At 63.0% G+C, this 18,363-nt stretch overlaps 3 protein-coding genes across 4 annotated transcripts; 2 read left to right on the plus strand and 1 right to left on the minus strand.

The window, feature by feature from the left end:
- The first annotated feature begins 183 nt into the window (after positions 1-183).
- PITHD1 (PITH domain containing 1) lies at positions 184-3,353 on the plus strand. The gene is made up of 6 exons (XM_040587895.1): positions 184-400; positions 604-647; positions 808-885; positions 1,973-2,077; positions 2,612-2,720; positions 2,936-3,353. Exons 1-6 carry the CDS (start codon positions 218-220, stop codon positions 3,035-3,037), a joined length of 621 nt encoding a protein of 206 aa, XP_040443829.1. The 5' UTR covers positions 184-217; the 3' UTR covers positions 3,038-3,353.
- Positions 3,354-3,722: 369 nt separating this feature from the next.
- Positions 3,723-13,071, plus strand: LYPLA2 (lysophospholipase 2). Its single transcript, XM_040587892.1, has 10 exons — positions 3,723-3,782; positions 6,111-6,216; positions 7,016-7,047; positions 7,732-7,797; positions 8,623-8,670; positions 8,996-9,066; positions 9,344-9,417; positions 9,594-9,695; positions 10,127-10,303; positions 10,599-13,071. The coding sequence occupies exons 2-10, from the start codon at positions 6,139-6,141 to the stop codon at positions 10,647-10,649; spliced, it is 699 nt and encodes a 232-aa protein (XP_040443826.1). The 5' UTR covers positions 3,723-3,782; positions 6,111-6,138; the 3' UTR covers positions 10,650-13,071.
- Positions 13,072-13,233: 162 nt separating this feature from the next.
- GALE (UDP-galactose-4-epimerase) lies at positions 13,234-18,193 on the minus strand. Of its 2 annotated transcripts, none has more exons than XM_040587860.1 (11): positions 18,107-18,193; positions 16,610-16,736; positions 16,392-16,507; positions 15,994-16,107; positions 15,583-15,759; positions 15,338-15,451; positions 15,173-15,239; positions 14,968-15,053; positions 14,738-14,815; positions 14,430-14,544; positions 13,234-14,353 (listed from the first exon to the last, which is right to left on the minus strand). In XM_040587860.1, exons 2-11 carry the CDS (start codon positions 16,728-16,730, stop codon positions 14,298-14,300), a joined length of 1,044 nt encoding a protein of 347 aa, XP_040443794.1. In that variant the 5' UTR covers positions 16,731-16,736; positions 18,107-18,193; the 3' UTR covers positions 13,234-14,297. The 2 variants fall into 2 exon arrangements, with proteins under 2 accessions (XP_040443794.1, XP_040443792.1); XM_040587858.1 differs by having other exon boundaries at positions 18,036-18,191.
- Positions 18,194-18,363: the final 170 nt, after the last annotated feature.

An 18,363-nucleotide genomic window follows, 5' to 3' on the forward strand; every position in this document is an offset into this window, starting at 1 on the left:
CTGGGCTGAGCACGGGCGGTGGGCGGGGCTTCGGGACGGTGGGCGGGGCGTCGTCGTAATGGGACGGATGGTGGGCAGGACTGCGAGAGACAGTGGGGAGGGGCGGGGCTACAGGATGCGGTGGGCGGGGCTCCGGGGCGGTGGGTAGGGTACTAGGAAGCGCGGTGGGCGGGGCTGCGGTAGCGCGCAGGCGCGGTGGGCGCGGCGCGGCGTAGCCATGGCGCACGGTCACGGTCGCTGCTGCTGCTGCGGGGAGGCGGCGGCCGGCGGGGAGCGGGGCGCGGCCTGGGGCCTCTACCTCCGCATCGACCGGCAGCGGCTGCAGTGCCTCAACGAGCGCCGCGAGGGCAGCGGCGCCCTCGTCTTCCGCGCCTGGGAGGAGCGCGGCAACCGCGCCCAGGTGGGGCCGGGCCGGGGCAGAACCGGGCGGCGGGGGGGAGGGAGGGCGGGGGGGGTGAGCGGGTGCTGTGGGTTCCGCCTTGCACCCAGCCTCCCCGAGGTTACCCGCTCCACCGGTCCCTGTGTGCTCCCCGCACCCGCTGCGACACCCGCGTACCTGCGCAGCCGGGGCTGGCCCTAACCTGCGCCTCTCTCTCTCCTCAGTTCGTAGAAAGCGACGATGATGAGGAGCTTCTGTTTAACATCCCGTAAGTCCTTGCCCTGAGCCCCTTTGGCATCATTTCAGCTGCTGGCGGGGCCCGTTCGTCGCCTTTACGTGCCCGGGAACAAGGCAGGTCTGTGTGCCTGTAACCAGGGCTGATCTGGAGAGAACCGAGATGAAAAAGCCGTTTCTGTATCTCTCGGCAGGTTTACAGGCAACGTGAAATTAAAAGGAGTAATTGTGATGGGTGAAGATGACGGTACACATCCAGCAGAGATGAGACTGTAAGTAAAAGGAACATCAACTTTGTTGGAGCCTAAACTGAACTGATTGACTCGTAGCTAATGAAATCAGCGATTCTCCTGCTGTTGGGTGCCCAAGCACCCACCAAGGGCACGCAGTGTGGGAGCAAACAATGTTACTCTGCAGCACCTCGGTCATTCCAGGGCACCAGGAGGAAAAAGAAACTAACTTGTACAGGGATGAGTGTGGCTACTTGCTTTTTCCCTAGAGAAAAGGGGCACTGGTTTTAATTAGGTTTGGTTGAGACACTGGCTGTGCATTGTGAAGAAACTGAACTGCCGCTGGCTTAGCGGGCTACAGAAGGATCGATAGGCTGGGAGGGGTTATGCTTTGGAGGGGAGCCCTGAGGAGTGGGAAAGAGGGGCACAAGTGACAGAATGTCCTGCAGCCAGGTGAGGTCTGTAAGGCTTTTGGCAGCAAACCTGCTGTACTGAGCCATGTGGCCTCTCTTAGCTCCTGAACAGAGAGATATCCTTCTTAATACTGCCTTTTGCTTTTTTTTAAATGAAGGAACATTGAGTACTCTGCAGTTCTTGCTTGTGGAGGGAAAAAAATATACCTTTATCAAGGCAACATTGTCCTCTGTGTTCCACAAATGTGGATGTGATGCACTGCCAGGGCTCACCTTGCACATGGGAACAGCAGACGCCTGGCCCTGTTGTTGGGTGTGCTGCTCCTTTGTCCTGCTGAGCAAAAGTGCTGGTGCTGAATTTGGCTGTAGCTTTAACTACCTGCTGTAATGATCTGGTACCCAGCTTTCTGCTGGGACAGCTGTTCCCCTGTTTTCCTTTGGTCTGCAGTGTCTGGGTTTCTTCATGTATCCAAGCGGGCTGAGATCTGTATCTTCCCAGCTTTGTTCCTCAGTCTTCCTTGTTAATTTCTTCAGGATGTTGGGTGTTCTGAAGTCTAATGATGCTTTGTGGTGGCATTGGTATTTTCTCCCTTAGAAGACAAAGCAAATGCAGTTCCTTATTCAGAAGAATCTGGGTAGTGCTAATGGATGGGGAGGAAACCAATTAGCTGACCTGTACATTAATAACTTCCTGGATTTCCTCCCTCTCTTCCCAGGTTCAGGAATATTCCTCACATGTCATTTGATGACACAGCCAGGGAACCAGAGCAGACATTCAGCCTAAACCGGGATCCGATGGGCGAGCTGGAGTACCCCACCAAGTAAGAGGGGGACCCACGTGCCTGAGGGGTTGGGGGGGCTGCTCGTTCTGTGCACAGGAGCTGCGCTTTATCCAGCCTGCCGTCATGCTGCCAAATGGTTAGCAGAGGGCGGTTCCTTCCCTTGCTGCCTTCCCAAAGCTGCCTGCAGTAGAATTTGCCTTCCCAGCCCCAGCTCTGTCGTGCCCTTGTCAGGTGAGAGCTCTGGTCTGACAACCTCCTCCCTAGAGCCACGGGGGTGCCAGTGTCTGTGACCCAGGACTTCTCAGGGTGCAGAATCATCCTGGTTCATGTCCCGTGCTCCTGGGCCCGGTGACAGCTTGCTGCTTGCCCACTCACTGCAAGTGTGAGGGAAGCTGGCTCTCCTGCACCCTCAATCGTTTGCTCCCGAGTCTGACGCAGGTTAGGGTAGGAGCTACATATGGTGCAGGGCCATGGCACCGTGCGGAGAGGAGGTGGCAACGCGGCGGAGTGGCAGCAGCCCGTATGCACACAGCTCCAGTTTGTTTTCTTTCAGAAAACTCTGTTTTCTTTCAGAATTGCCCGTTTCTCTAATGTTTACCACCTCTCCATCCACTTTCCGAAGAACTTTGGAGCGGAGACAACAAAGATTTTTTATATAGGCCTGAAAGGGGAGTGGACAGAGGTAGGTGAGAGCAGAGATGAGCAAGACTGTGATAATAGTGTAAAAAGGGCTTTGAATCATAGCTTAATTTGAGTTCTGGTGGTGAGGAAGAAATCGTAGTGTGTGTGGGGTCTGCGATGTAAGATGGGAAGCTGCGCAGTTCATGTCAGTCGGGTGTTTTAGGAGGGACTTGAATTCTGCTCCCCTCTGGACTAACACGTTTGATTTTAATTCAGGCTCATCGCCACGAAGTCACCATCTGCAATTACGAAGCATCAGCAAACCCAGCTGATCACAAGTTGGAACAAATCACCCCACAGACTCACTTCATCTCCTAACAGTGCTGTTGGGAATCTCCCGAAGGCTGTGGTACAAGTGTGCGGATGTGATGGGCTGACTCGGACAGAAATGGCTTCCTGAAGCACTGAAGAGTGTTGGATCGGCTTTACGTTTTGGTCTTTGCCTTGGAAAGCTGGGCGCCGTGTGTGCAATGCCTGTATGGAGGTGGCTGCCGAGGGCAGCGATGCGTTGGGTCCTGCAGAAGGCAGCGGATCCGCTCTGGTAGCGGGACACTTGGTCTTTAGGCAGTGGCAAGCTCGTGTCTGCTCTCGTTTACTTCTCTGACTGCCAATAAAACACACGCAGAGGTGCAGAGCTGCGGCTGTGGCCTGGTCACCCAGATCCCTGTCCCTGAATGTGGGTCACAGCCCCTGTGTGGCGCTTCCTGTCCCTGGCGGGTGCGGGGCTGAGGGGGATGGCTGCGGGCCGCGCTTCTGCGGTGGGGAGGGGGCGGCGCTCGGTGCCTCCCCGGCAGCAGGGACGGGAAGGGAGCCCGGCCGCTGCGGTAACGGCGGGGCCCCGGGGCCTCCCGTAGCCGCAGCCTCTCCCCCGGCAGGCGCCAGGCCTTCCCCGCCCCGGCCGCGGGGCCCCAGCGCGGCGCGGAGGCCGCTGCCAAGATGGCTGCCCCGGGGGCCGGGCGGCGCGTCACTTCCGCCGCGCTGACCCGCGCGCGACCCGGCGGCCGGAAGTTCCGGTGGGAGCGCGTCGGGGAGCCGGGAGGAGCGCGCTGGGCCCGCGGGAGAGGTGCGGGGGGGGGGCTGCGGGCCGGGGAGGCGGCGGGAGGCCGGGGCGGGCGGGAGAGCCCTCTCGCTGGGGCGTTTAACGGGGGGAGCGGGATCGATCGCCGGCTGGTGCAGCGCGGGGCTCCGTTCCCCGCCCCGGTGCGGTTCTGGGGCCCGGGTGGGTCCCGGCCGGTGGGTCCCGGGTGGGCCCCGGCGCCCTGCGGCCTCGTGCTCGGGGCGGCGGGGGAGCACGCTGCCGGTAACGGAGCCGCTCCATGCAAAGCCCCCCTCCTCCCACGGCTGGGGGCGCCTCCCGGGGGTCGGTGCGCGCCCTCCGCACTCCCAGCCTTTAGGGCACCCCCCTCCCCCCCCAGCCCCATTTCCCACAGAAAACCGGCGCCCCCGTTCCAGCCGGGAAGCTCGCAGGGGCGGCCAAGCCGTGCGTGGAGCTCGGGGCCCCCACGGTCCCTCCCGGCCGTCACTTTCCACGCGGGATTTCCGCAGCCTCCTCTTGCCTTTCCCTCCCGGGTCCCCTCCGGCCGGGTCGGGCCTGCGGGAGCGGGAGAGGCCGGGGCACGCTAATAAACAACAATTAGCGACTTGCCACCCTCCTGATGGGGAACGCAACGGCAGCACCGAGGCGTAACCCCGGGGCCGGGCCGTGGGTTTCCCACTGGCATCGCTCGTAGGTGTGGGGTGCGATAGCTCTGGGGCTGCTGCTGCAACAGCCCAAATTAGACAAGAGTTTCTCTTCTTTTTTAGTGTGTGTGTGCGCTTTTCTGCAGGCACTGACCCGTGCTGGGGGCTTTATCCTTCCCCTGTTATGTTTTGGCCCCTTAGGGCTGCCTCTGCTTGAGCTGTTTGTGTGGGGGCGGCCGTGGGACCCTCCTGTAGATACCCCAGGAGTGGGGCAGAACCTCCCCCCCGAGGAAATCTCGGGTGTCTCCAAGGGGCAGCCCGTGGGGTGCTTCGGGCAGGCTTGACCCTCAAACCCCCTCCTTTCCCTGAGGCCTCTGTGAATAAGGCAAAGATGTGAGTCTGTGTCTGCTCAGCACATTTCAGCATCTCCATCTGTCATGGAAGATGCTTTTATTTATGGCTCCTCTTGCCAGGATTTTTGGCAGGTGCTGTTTTTCCTGGCTGGTTGTTTTGACCCTGGAGTACACACAAGCACGTGGGCTGTGTGTGTGAGGTTCGCCAGACCCGAGGAGCTTGTTGTTCCCGGTGTTTTTTTGTGAGTCGGGGAAACAGCTGACGAACAGTTGGTGAAACAAGTCGGGCAGGTCTTGGCCCAGGCTGGTAAAGGAGGCGGCTGTTTCTGTTGGGTAAGGCTGTCTGCTGGGGTACCGGGAGGTGGGGAGGCTTCGGGTGGTCCTGTGCCACCCAAAACCCTCCGGGGATGGTGCTTGCTGTGAGATGTGAAGGCTCGAGCAGACCACACGGGCTGATCTTGCTCCCAGCAGCAGCAGGGAGGCTGATCTTATTCCTGGACATGATGGCAGCGCTGTAAACATGCTCTGATCTAATTAATCTGGGGCGGTAAGTGGGGGTTAGTGCCTGTCACGTGAGGAGCGGTAGTTTTAGTGATTTGTGCTGGACTGGAAGCAAACACCATTGACTGTCACGTCTGAAGGCGGTGGTAGCTCTGCCGGAGCCGCCCGCCCCACAGGTGACTGGGATCTGAGAGGTGACAATCAGCCCATCATACTGGCAGGAGATCGTTGCGGTAGAGACAGCAGTGGTGGCCCTGGCTGACTGACCAACGGGGAGGGACAAGGATGCTGTTGCTGGGGGGGGGCGCAGGCTCTGGGAGGCAGCGTGGGGCTGGGTCTCAGGCCAGCACCTGAATGCTCCGGTTTATCCCTAAAGAGCTCCATAAAAGAGGGCTGAACCTTTTATTAGCGCTGTAAAGGCTGCGCTGCTGCGTGCTGAGGGCTGGCGCTTCCTGCTTCCCCGTCAGAGCAGATGTGGGTCAGGCTTCTCCCCGGCTCCGCTGGCAGCCGGGCAGGGATGCTGAGGCTGCGCGCTGCCCGGCCGCCCTCTGCCCACGTTGTTACCGTCACAGAAATAACTTTGGCTTTGAGGTATAACAGAGCTAATTTTAACGCCTCCAACACCCCGCGCTCGCATCCCCACTCACACGCGTTTGGTGCTGTGACATGGGAATCGTTTGCTGCTTCCTGGCTCTCCGGCGCTGCCAGGCGTGGGACTATCCCAAAGGCTTAAACATCAAGGCCTTCCTGTGCTTTTTTAACTTTTCCCCATATAGCTGGTCCCTCTGGAGCAAATAGTTGCCCAAGGGGAAGAGGAGTTTATTTTCCTGCCTTACCTTTGTCCCTCTGTCCCGCAGGTGCCAGTGTCTGAGTCCCTCTCAGTGTATGTGTGGTAACAACATGTCTGTCCCCCTCCTCGCTGATGCAGTGACTGTCTCAGGGGCAGAGCGGGAGACTGCCGCGGTAAGGGCCGGACCCCTCCTGCCTCACCTGCTTCTTCCCTTTTAGCAGCCTCGAAGATAAGTGGCTGCTTCTGCGGGGTTCAGAGGAGCCGTGAGCTGAGCCCGTAATCCTCAGCTCCTCAGATGTACATCTTGGTCCATCAAAGGGGATGCAGGGCCAGCAAGGTCTGATCTTGCCGGGGAAAAGTAACCGTCCTTTGGGCCAGGCTGCTTGTTGCTGGTGCGTGGTCCGGTGCGGAAGCATGGGCACAGCCTCACAGCTCCGTTTGACCTCCAGGGAGGCCAGTGGGAGTTGGATCTGATTTGGCTATTTAAGTTTTTTAAAGCAAATCCCCCAAAGAAAATCCTCTGTCCTTCCCTGGGGCCCAGCAGGCTGCCTTCCCTCTGCTCCCCATTGCTTAGGGCTTGCTCTAGCCTTAGATGAAAAGCCTGTAGGGCTGGGTTTTGTGAGTCCTTGGCAAGCTCAGCCTCTGCTCAGCGTGGTGCCGTGTAGCCCGGTGGGACAATCCTTGGCCCTTTGCTATGCTGGGCAGCCAAGGGGCTGACAACGCCCACAGACCTGGCCGTGACAGCAGGCTTTGTGGCGTGATGGCAATGATACGCCTGTTCCACTCATCCGTCATGCTCAAAGCTGCAGAGCCGTGTCATTAGCATCGGCTAATTTCTGCCTCTTTGAGTCTCTCCTAGTTAGTGACTAAGTGGCCTTTTGCTGCTTCCACGCCAGCCCAGCCCTGCCACTCTCCTAGGCCACCGGCTGTTGCACCAGCTAATTCTTTTTGTTTTTCTGCTTTATTTAACAGGTCATTTTTTTACATGGCCTTGGAGACACGGGGTGAGTATTCCTGGAGCTGGCTCTGACTGCGACGCCTGGTTTGCTGAACGCAGACCCGGGGCTGGCGGTGTGTTGCAGGTGCTGGCGCTGCTTTCCCCGGGGGCAGCTCTGAGATTTGTCTGGGGTTTTGGGCTGGGTCCGATAGCCGTGCCTGCGCCACCCTGGCAGGGAATCCCTGGCCAGCAGCTGTCTGCACTTGAATATTTATGATCCTGGCAGCCCCCCCGCCCCCTGCGGGTTTGGTTTTCTGCTTTCTTTAAGGCAAGCAGATAAGCACTGCGGTTTTTGCAGTCCTAGGAGAGCTGGGAGCTGGGTTGTGTCTATGCAAGTGCAGCTCTCTAATGTGCAAGGCCACCTTAGAGGACAGCATGAGATACAGCAGTAACAAGACATTTCTCCCTGCACAGCAGGTTCTCTCCCTCCTCCCCTGCTGATGGCAGCTCCTCTGCCTCCAGCTGTGGGGCTTTGTGTGCTGCCTTTGCCCTGCTGCAAAGGAGATCTGTTCACATTGGGATTCAGGCTGCCAGGGTGGGCAGGAGCTGGTAAAATAACGTCAGGGCACAGGCGGGAGGTCAGCAGCCTTGGAGAAAACCTGTCCTTGGGGGAAATCCCTCACCTTCACCAGCATCCTCCAGAATGCTAAGGCAAGCCTTCAACTCCCTCCTCTCCTCTCTCTCTCCCCAGGCACAGCTGGGCTGATGCTCTCTCCTCCATCCGCCTCCCCTACGTGAAATACATTTGCCCTCACGCGTAAGTGCTGTCCTTGCTTTGGGAAGGGCCTTGGGGGGGGTGGGGGGCTGGGGGGGGCTGTCATGCAGGTGCCCACTGCCAGGACTATTTGGGGAGGCAGACAGTGGCCCGTGCGCTGACCTACCCGCGGGGCTGTGCAGTGAGGCTTCCTGTCCTGCTGTGGCCGGTTTGTGCAGGGCTCCAGCCCTGGCATTTTCTGCCTGCAGGCAGAGTGGTTCCCCACAGAGCTGATCAGCACAGGAGCTGCAGCTCTCAGGCTGTTTTCTCCCCGCTCCTGTGCTCCGCCTCGCCCCGATGGCTGCAGTGAAAGCCAAAAGCACTGAGCTCCTTCCCTGTCCCCCTGGTCAGGCAGGAGGGAGCTCAGCAGAAAGGGAAGGAAACACTCCCTGATGTGTCCCCAGTGCCACCAGCAGCCCGTGCAGGGGGGCACTCACCAGGCTGGGAGAGCTGTGCCGCAGCAGCATCCCTGGCAGCAGGGCCTCAGCTTCCCGGTGTCCCATCTTGCAGCAGAGGCAGCTGCTCTGTCAGCGTCTCCTGGTTCTGCAGCAGCAAATGGGAGAGGGACTCAGGTGCTCTCCTCCCCAGCCGGGCTGCTTGGCAACGCCCTGGAGCTACCAGCTCAGCTGGGATCTGCTAGGGGCTTGTGGATGATCCCTGGGGTCACCTTGCAGCCCCCGGGCCGGGTCTGGTGGCACTCATCTGTTGCTGTCCCTTGGGAGTGGTGTCCTGCAGCTGTGGGCAGGAGGGCCTGTCACCCCGCTCCCCTCATCTTGGTCTGACTTCTCTTGCAGTTGAACTAAAACACCCAAACTGTTTTCTCCGCAGGCCTCGGATCCCGGTGACCCTCAACATGAAGATGGTTATGCCCTCCTGGTCAGTGTTGTGGGTGGCAGGGTGCCCTCCTGGTCAGTGTTGTGGGTGGCAGGGTGCCCTCCTGGTCAGTGTTGTGGGTGGCAGGGTGCCCTCCTGGTCAGTGTTGTGGGTGGCAGGGTGCCCTCCTGGTCAGTGTTGTGGGTGGCAGGGGTGCGTGAGACCCTTTTGGGGGTGTATTTTGGGGCACGAGAGGGATGGAGGGACTGAAGAGCCAAAATCCATTGCCCTGTAGGAGTCAGGGGAAGGGCAGAGCTCACGCAGCTCCCACCTCCCCACACCCTGGGTGCTGGGGGGGGTTTGGGGCTGACCCTGCTTCTTCTCCCAGGTTTGACCTGATGGGATTGACTCCAGATGCACCTGAGGATGAAGCTGGGATCAAGAAAGCTGCAGAAAACAGTAAGAAGCTTTGGGGAGGGGGAAGCACTGAGCTCTTGGATGCCTCTCCCGCACTGGGACAGAAGCCGATGCCTTCCTGCCACCTCTCCTTCCTTTCTGCTCTCCTGTGACCCCATCCTGCCTTCTCCTTGGCTGAAGCCAAGTGTGTTCAGGCCATGGGACCTCGGGCACCTGCTTCTGCCGGACGTGCTGAGTGTCCTGTGTGCACCCCCAGGCATCGGGTGATGCCCTGCAGCGTCCCCCCGCTCTACTGACCCATTTCTCTGTCTTCTTCCAGTTAAAGCGATTATCGAGCATGAGATGAAGAACGGGATCCCACCCAACCGCATCATCCTAGGGGGCTTCTCACAGGTGAGCTGGGCTGCGGGGGGCTGAGGTGGAGCAGACTGAGGGTTGGGACCCCTCTTCACCCTCTGCAGACCCACCCGCTCCAAGGGAGCATCCATGCGGGGAGATGGGTGGGGGGTGGGTGCCCCGGGACTGTGGATTCCCCCCCAGCACTAACAGACCTTCCTCGCCTGCTGCAGGGCGGCGCCTTGTCGCTGTACACGGCTCTCACCTGCCAGCACCAGCTGGCCGGCATCGTGGCGCTCAGCTGCTGGCTCCCGCTGCACAAGGCCTTCCCGCAGGTACCCTGTGCTGCGCCACGCGTGTCCGCTGGGAGGGTCGATGACGGGACGGGGATTTTCCCATCCGGAGTTCACTGCAGTGAGCCTGGGGCTGCTGGGGCCACAAGGTGTCTGTGGCAGGGGCTTGATCCCACCTCCCTGCTCCTGGCGCCTGGGGAGGGCACAGCAGAGATCAGGGCTCTGTCACCCGTCTGGTGGGGGCACCTGCAGCCTGTGCTGCTCCCCGGGCCTCCTCGCGCCCCCCGGGCAGCAGCTCGGTCCTGGTGGCAGCGTGGGAGGAGGTGTTTGGTGTGAGCAGCTGTCTCACAGCCCTCCTGAGGAGGGGAGCTGCCAGGTGGCGTGTGCTGGGGACACAAATTAAGCACCTGCCCCATTCCCCGCTGGGCATCCCCTCTCCTGGGCACCCCTGAGCAATTCCTTCCTCGCTGCAGGCGGCGAATAACGGCGTGAACAAGGACATCGCCATCCTGCAGTGCCATGGGGAAATGGACCCCATGATCCCCGTCCGCTTCGGGGCTCTCACTGCTGAGAAGCTGAAATCTGTCGTCACCCCCACCAAGGTCCAGTTCAAAACCTACCCCGGCGTGATGCACAGTTCCTGTCCTCAGGTCAGTGCCTCGTGGCGGGGAGGGGGGCCGGGACCGTCGGGGGGCTGGGACCGTCAGGGGGCCGGGACCGTCAGGGGGCCAGGACCGGGACCATCGGGGGGCCGGGACTGTCGGGGGGCCGGTCTCCCCTTTGGGCCTGACCCCGGCACGGTGCGTCAGGCAGGGCGGGGAAATGGCCGAGTGCAGAACACGCGGGATGTGTTTGTTCCCCGATTCCCTCTGGGGAGGCTGCGCAGCCCCTGTCCCCCTGCGCCTGGGGCAGGGCGCGGCGTGACGGGCTCTGTGCTGTCTGCAGGAGATGATGGCGGTGAAGGAGTTCATCGAGAAGCTGCTGCCCCGGATCTAAGCGGAGCCAATCGAGACTGTCGCAGGGAAGGATGCCGAGGTCGCAGCCGCTGATCTTTCCCCCGTGACCTGTCCGCTGCAAACGGAAGCCATGGCACCCCACTGCACCTCCCGCCGCACCCCGGCCCCCGCCTCTCCCCATCTCCTCGCACCGCATCCTCTCCGGCTGGGGGTGCCCCGTCTCTCCCTGCTGCTCTCGGAGCTGAGATTGGAGCTGTCTAAGGCGAGTCTTCGAGTGGCCTTTTCTCTCCTCCTCTTGCTCCGAGCGGTTTCTGTGGGGGTCACCACCCCCTCAACTCCCCATCCAGGCACCGCGGGGTGTGGGTCTGGCGTGGTGCGGGTGACCTGTTTCTCTTGGGTTTGGTTTTTTTTCTTTCGTGACAGTATTAGAGGGGGTGGGACGTGCCCCTGTGCGGCGGGAGGAGTGGTGTGGGCACATGGCAGGGCTGGGGCAACCTCTGGAGCCTTCCGTGGCCCAGAGCCGCCCTCTGCCCTCGGCCTGTCCTCTCCGCGGCTGCTCTCGGCCTCCGCTCAGGCGACTCACGGGTTTTCGGTCAGAGCTCAGGAACCCGGGACTCTCCTGCAAACACCTCACGGCCCAGGGGAGAGGCTCTGCTCTGGGCTGGAACTGCCAAAGGCTGCCCCGTCTGCCGGGGCTGGCAGAAGGGCCCCCGCACAGCTCCTGCACCTCCTGGCACGGGGCCCCGGCCCCTGCCCTGTCGCACACGCACACTCCCCGGCGGGTGGCCATCGGCTGGTGGCAGCTCTGCCCTCCTCGAGATAATCGCCCCCTTCCTCCTTCTCCTCTTGTTGCTTTTACAATCTCCCCCTCAGCCCGGCGGGGGGGTCCCAAAGGCATCTCTCCCTCCCTCAGCCCAGCTCTGCGCCCTCAGAGCCCCAAAGCGCTGCCGTTTACAGCTGGTGTCCGAGCGGCTTCACCGTGGAGCCCGCCCGGCGCTGGCCTGGTCCTTAATGTCTCTCTTGCTGCTACTTCTCCTTCCCTTTGGACTTGGGCTGGCTCGGGGAGGGAGAGGGGAGGGGAGGGGAGGCCCCCGGCCCCCAGAGATGGCTCCTGGCCCAGCTGGAGGAAGCAGGTTTGCTCCCAGCCATCATCTCACCAGCATCGAACACCTGGGTGCTGCTGTGCCCCTTCCTGCGGGGCGGCGCGGGGCTCCCCGGGGCCGCGGGACAATCCGGGTACAATCACAGCTTCCCCCGGGGTCCCTCACCCTGCCGGCTGGTGGCTGACGCCAAGGCTTGTCCCCTCTCAAGGCTTGTCCCCTCTCGAGCCGTGGCTGGCTGGGGTGTGGGGCCAGGGCTGGGACCGTCCCCACCAGCAGAGCAGCTCCCCGGGCACGGGGCCATGAATGTCTCCTCAGCGGTGGGCTCTGGCCGCCCCCTCCCCTCCCGCAGGGCCCAGGGCACTTGCTGTTGAGCAGCGCTGCCCTTCTCCTCGCCTCTCCTCCATGGGCTGAGCCCGCAGCACTCTTGGGCCCTTCGGGGCTGGAGCTGTACATGTCTTTTAAAAAAAATACACCACAAAACCCCCCCAGCCTGCAGGCTGCCGCTCCCTCCTGTCCAGCCCCTCGCCCCAGGGCCTCTGCTCGGTGGCCGGTGGCCAGTGGCGGGCTGTGGCCAGGCTCGCAGTGCCAAGGCCAGCACCTCTCCGAGGGCGAGGGCTGCTCCGGGAGGGAAGCGGGGGGCTTGGGGCGGCAGCTGTGCCGCAGCCGTGCCCTCCCCGCCTGGGATGTGCAAAGCAATAACTGCTCTCCGGGGAGTCGGATCTGTCAGACCCATCCTTGGTTGGTTTCTTGGCTTGGCTTGGCTTGGGGTTTGGGTTTGGGTTCTGGTTTCCTCCCCCCACCCCCCTCCTTAGGAAGTCTTAAGCCAGCAAACCCGCTGCCGGTGTCGGGGGGAGCCTGGCTCTTCCCCTTGCTTGGGGTTCAGTCCTGCTGTTTCTTCTACTTTGTTCGAAAGCTGCTGTCCCCTGCGCGGGGGGCTGGCTGGGGCGGGGGGCAGCTCCCCCCCAGGTTACCGAGGGCTGGCGGACAGACAGACGGACCTATTTGACTGTGAACTGGAACCGTGTGCGTGGTGAGGGCCCGGGGCTGGGGGCCACCCTGGGCACAGCACGGGTGGCCACGCTGGCCCCTTTGCAGAGCATTCCTGCTCGCTCCCTGCCCCAGCGGCACGCGCCTGGCCGGGGCGTGCTGAGGACCTGGGAGGGAGAACGGCTTCTCTCCATTCCTCAATACAGCTTTTTTTTTTTTTTTTTTTTCCTTTTTTTTTTCCCCCCCCCTCTCTTCTTTTTTCCCCCCCTTCCCCTCCTCTCTTTTGTCTTCCTTGTAAATGTTTGGGGTTTTTTGTGTGTGTGTTCCACAGAGTCAGAACCAAGGTTAAATAAATCGGAAACCTCTCCCAGAGCTGAGCTGGTGTTGTTTGTGGCCGGGCAGGAGACACCCCCAGCACCTCCGTAAGGGAGATTTTGGGGGTGGGGGTGGGGGCAGTGGCTCAGCACGAGGCCCCAAGGTGCCGTTTCTCGGGGCGCCAGCTCTGGCTGAAGGGAAGCAGAACAGAGCTGCCACTCAGAAAGTAAGAAAGTTTATTTAAAAACAAATCAAAAGCTCAATTCATAATTTAGTAGCATAAGTTATTAATCCAACTGACAGCAAACCGGGCTGGCTGCGTCATCGCTGCCTAACGAAGCCGTTCGAGCCACCAGGAATAAATAGGAGCAGTGTGTGACAGCTGAGCAGAGCCTTCCCCTGGGCAGCCTTTGGCAACGTGACTGCAGAAGCGGCTGCCGCAGGCACCATGGAAGCAAAATCAGGCACCAGCCAAAGCCAGCGGCAGCTTCAGCTGGGCAAGGTGGGCTGTGCCGCGGGCAGGGGCTCCTCCGGCGCCGCAGGAGCACGTGGGAGATGAGACTTGGTCCCCAAAACCAGGCTGGGGGAAAAGGGGATTGCTGGGGGGAAGAAGCCCTTGGCAGCCATGGGGGCCTTCGCCCCAGGGAGCTGGGCTGGGGCCACGAGCCGTGGTGGCCTCGGGCTGTGGCTGCTCCCTGGGGTGTGGGGGCTCAGGGGGCTCCTGGGGCCGTGAGGTAGGTGCTCAGCAGCCCACTCTGTGCCCAGGGCAGGGGGCAGCGGGTGCCCTGGCCTCCCCCCGAGACCAGGAGCCTCCCCTGCTCCCTGAGCTGGGTGGGTCGGGGGCCACAGGGGACTGGCGGTGCCCCCGCGGTTTGGGCTCAGCGGGACTCGTGTGGTTGAGTGCTGGATGCGGCCGCTTCCCCGGGCGCAGGCAGGGCCCAGGAGCGGCTCCAGCAGCGGCTGCAGGGCCCAGCCAAGCACCTTCTCCCTGCAGGGGCTGCCACCGCTCCCACGAGGGGGGGTCGTGCCCCGGGTGCCAAAGCCGGGCCCTGGCTCTGTCCTTCCTTCTGTTCCTGCTCTGTGAGATGCAAAGGCCCTGGGGGGGATGAGGATGAGGAGCGGAGAGGCCGGGCACGCTCCCGCCTTCCTCCCCTGTGCAAGGGGCAGGGGGGGCAGCTGGAACTGCACCCAGGATGACCACAGCATCGCTGGGGCCGCCGGGGGGGCTGGCAGGGCTGGCCCGGAGCAGCACTCGGCCACCAGACGAGCCCTCGGGCCACAGCTCAGTTCTTGCTGAAGCCTGTGGGATTCTGCAGCTGCCACCGCCACAGGTCCTGGCCTGCAAGGGGGAGAGGGGGGGTGAGGGGGGGCCGGGGGGGGTGGCCGGCGGGTGCTGGGGAAGGGGCTGCTCTTACACATCTTGTCCAGGCCGAAGGCGGCTTTCCAGCCCAGCTCGCGCTCGGCCAGCGCCGCGTTGGCGTAGCAGGAGGCCACGTCCCCCTCCCGCCGGCCCGTGACCTTGTACTGGATCTGCAGGGAAAGCAGCGCCGTGGGGGCTGGGGGCTCCTGGGGCTCAGCAGAGGGGTCACACCTGAGGCCCAGCAGCTGCGGGAGCGGTGCCGGGGGCTGCCGCAGACGCAGGCAAGAGGGCTGCGGTGGCGGTGAGGGTCTGGGGGGGGAGGGGGTGCTCCTGGAGCCCCGCAGGCTGCGGGTCAGACCTTACCTCCCTCCCTGAGGCTTTCTCCATGGCCCGGACCATCTGCAGGACGGAGTAGCCGGTGCCGGTGCCCAGATTGTAGATCTGGGAGGAGGATAAAGGACAGAGATCAGATTCTTTCACAAGGGGAGAAGGGCCAGGGCCCCCTTTAGCTCCCTTAGGGCCGTGAAATCCCAGCCCTGACCCAGCCCCACAGCCTCGGCAGGGCTGACCGCCCCAGACAGCCCCCTTGGTACCTTGCAGCCGCAGTTCTCCTTGAGCTTCTTCAAAGCAGCGATATGGCCCTTGGCCAGATCCACGACGTGGATGTAATCCCTGACGCCTGTGGGGACGCAGAGGGTGAGCACGAAGCCCTCCTGCCCGGGGTGCAGCTGGGCTGGGGAGCTGTGGCGGCTGCCCCGGGGGATGGGGGATCCCTGCTCCACCCGTTCCGTGATGTACCTGTTCCATCGTCCGTCTCGTAGTCGTTCCCAAACACACTCAGGAATTCCCGACGCCCCACTGCCACCTGCGCAGAGGGACAAGCCAGCGAGAGCCCCATCAGCCTGTGCCCCACACCAGCACCTGGGGGCCTGGGGGTCCTCAAAGGCTGCAGCGGGGCAGTACCTGCGCCACGTAGGGCATGAGGTTGTTTGGGATCCCCTGAGGATCTTCTCCGATCATGCCCGACTCATGGGCACCAATGGGGTTAAAATAGCGCAGGAGAACAGCGTTCCAGTCCTGGGAGGACACACAAACGTGGTTGCCCGGGGAGGGTGCAGCGCTGCGAGGTGCCACCTGGTCACCCCAATATGCTCCAGTGGGGAAAGACCTCAGTTCCCAGCCCTGTGCGCCTTGAGGCGGCTCCTCACCCTCTCTGCTTTGCAGAGATCTCGAATCATCTCCTCGATGAAATACTTGGATTTGCCATAGGGGTTGGTGCAGCCTCCAACCGGGTGGTTCTCATCCAGGGGCAGGTACTTGGGGTCTCCGTAGACGGTGGCAGAGCTGCTGAACACGATGTTCCTCACGCCGTGGGCTTTCATGGTCTGGGGAGCAGGAACCAGCCAGCACTGAGCCTGCAGGCTCCGTGCCCCCCAGCCCAGCCCTCCGCGGGCAGCAGCTCCCACCATGCTGGCGCCGTTACAGGCCTGGGCAGCACTACAGGGACCAGGCTGCCAGCCAGCACAGCCAGCCCAGGGCAGGATCACACCCAGCACCAGTCACTCAGCACCCGTGTGGTCCCCCGAGCACCACACGCTACCCCTCCCCGCTCCACTCACCTCCAGCAGCCGGATGGTCCCAGTGAGATTCACTCTGTAGTAATCCAGGGGCTTCTGCACTGACTCCCCCACCGCCTTCAGCCCCGCAAAGTGCATCACGGCCGAGAAACAGTGCTGCGGAGGGAGAACGAGCTCAGCGTTAGCATCACAGCATCAGGAGACAGAAGCTCCAGGCAGAAACCACTGGGAAGTCTCCCCGGGAGCTTCATTCCCCCTGCCCGTGCAGTCTCCACAGCCCAGAGGAACATTTGCTGGTCACAGCGGTTCCTCAGCACTGTCCTCCCCACTCAGCTGCCCAGCCCATGTCCCTTCTTCCAAGCTCCCACACGCAGCACAAACCCCTCTCACCCCTCGGAGCCCACAAGGTCGCCTCGGGGCACCGCAGCTCTTGCTCTCACCTTACTGAAGAGCTCCTGCAGCGCTGCCTCATCGGTGATATCTGCCTCCTGGAAGAGGATGGGCTGGTGCACGATCTGCTGCACACGCCGGAGGCTCTCAGGGAGCGCGTCTGCCCCTGGGGAGATGGAAGGGAGCGAGGCGCTGGGATAGCTGGAGGTGCCAGCACAGGCTGAGGGGCCAAGCCCCCTGAATGGGAAGGGATGAAGGCTCTCCCTACCTCGGATGGCATTGTGAAAGTTGTCTATGACCACAGGCACGTAGCCGGCCTCCACCAGCTCCAGCACACAGTGACTGCCGATGTAGCCAGCTCCGCCGGTCACCAGGATCTTCTCTGCCATGATTCCCTGCGGGAGGAAAGGCGCTTCAGTGCCGAGCTCTGGGTGAAGCTGCCTGGGGTAGGCACGACGGGGGCCCTGAGAGGGACGGGGCAGGCAGGACTTGGGCACTGTCACGTCAGCACTGCCGGCAGGCACTCCCTGCCTGGCCAGGCCAGCACCAGGACATCCGGAGAGCAATGGGCTGGGCAGGCTGCAGCACTCCCTGCCAACGTGGTTCACACCTCCCGGACAGGGAGGGTTTATCTGGCCCTTGTTGCATGCCAGGAAAAACCCTTGTTCTTCCTGTTAAATCCAGTCGAGATCCCGGCGTCACCCGTATCCTACAGCACAAATCCGTCAGGCTAATTCACCCCCGAGCACAAGGGCAGGGAGTCAGCCAGCGGTATTAATTTGGGTGGTCTCCACAGGGGGACCAGCTCTGCTCTTTTCCAGCCATTCCCTGGGTTTTTTTCCCTCCAACTCTCAAATTCCCCCTTGCCAAGGGTGCCAGCACCCCCACCCCCCACCCGGCCCCGCTGCCCAGGAGGGTGGCCCTGGCTCGCTACGGACCACCGGGCCACTGGTGGGCACACACGGGTGGGAGCCTGGGAGCTGCCCCGCCAGGAAGCCCCAGCCCCGGGTGGCAGCTCCAGCCTGGCTGTAGGAAGGAAAATCCACGTTATCGCCAAGGGGTGCGGAGGCAGCGCAGGGAAGTTCCCACCCGCGGGACTTCAGCTGCTCCCAGAGCTGCACCTGGGGCTGGAAACCAGCCGGGACCCCCAGACCGCCCTGCTGGGGCCGCCGGGGCAGGGGCACAACAGCGCTGCTGTTAGCCAGAGGGGCAGGGCAGGGGCCTAGGGGGGGCCTGGGGGGCAGGGTAGGGGTCTGGGGAGCTGGGCAGGAGTCTGGGGGAGCTGAACAGGGACCGGGGGAGCCAGGCAGGGGCCTGGGGTGGGGGGGTGGTTTGGACAGAGGCCGGGGGAGCCGGGCAGGGTCTGGGGGGCCGGGGAAGCCAAGCAGGCCCTAGGGGACCGGGCAGGAGCGGGCGGGGCTGGGGGGGGGAGCTGGACAGGGGTCTGGGGCCCGGGGGAGCCGGACAGAGCCTGGGAGGGCCGGGCAGGGGCCGGTGGAACGGGGCAGGGCCCTGGGGGGCCGAGCAGGGGCCGGTGGAACGGGGCAGGGCCCTAGGAGCCGGACAGAGGCCTGGGGGGCCGGGCGCGGCCGCGGCACAGGGCTACCAGCGGGGCAGTGGCTGCCGCAGGGCCGGGGCCGCCCGCAGTTACCGGCTGCCGGCGGGGCCGCGCGTTCCAGGGTGCCGGGGCTCACCTCAGGCCCCGGGGCTGGATGTGTCTCAGGGGCGCGGCGCTGCCCTCCCCCGCGCCCCCCCGCCCGCTCACTCGCCGCTCCCGCCGCTGCACTCGCCCCGCTCCGCGTGCGGCCCCTTTAAGAAGCCCCGCGCCCCTCCCGCTCTCCCAGGGAAACGTGGCGGCGCCGCTCCCGCTACGGGCCGCCGGCCGGGGCAAAAGACCTCGGGGCGCGTCCGCGCTGCCCACGCCCCATGGGGCGGGGCAACAGCGCTGAGGGACGGCGGCCATTGGTCCGCGGGGGGAAGGGTGAGGCCACAGTGACGCAGCGCCCCCTGGCGGCGGGAGGC

This window comes from Falco naumanni, chromosome 3 (genome assembly GCF_017639655.2).
Source record: "Falco naumanni isolate bFalNau1 chromosome 3, bFalNau1.pat, whole genome shotgun sequence".
In the NCBI taxonomy this organism is placed as follows: Eukaryota; Metazoa; Chordata; class Aves; order Falconiformes; family Falconidae; genus Falco; species Falco naumanni.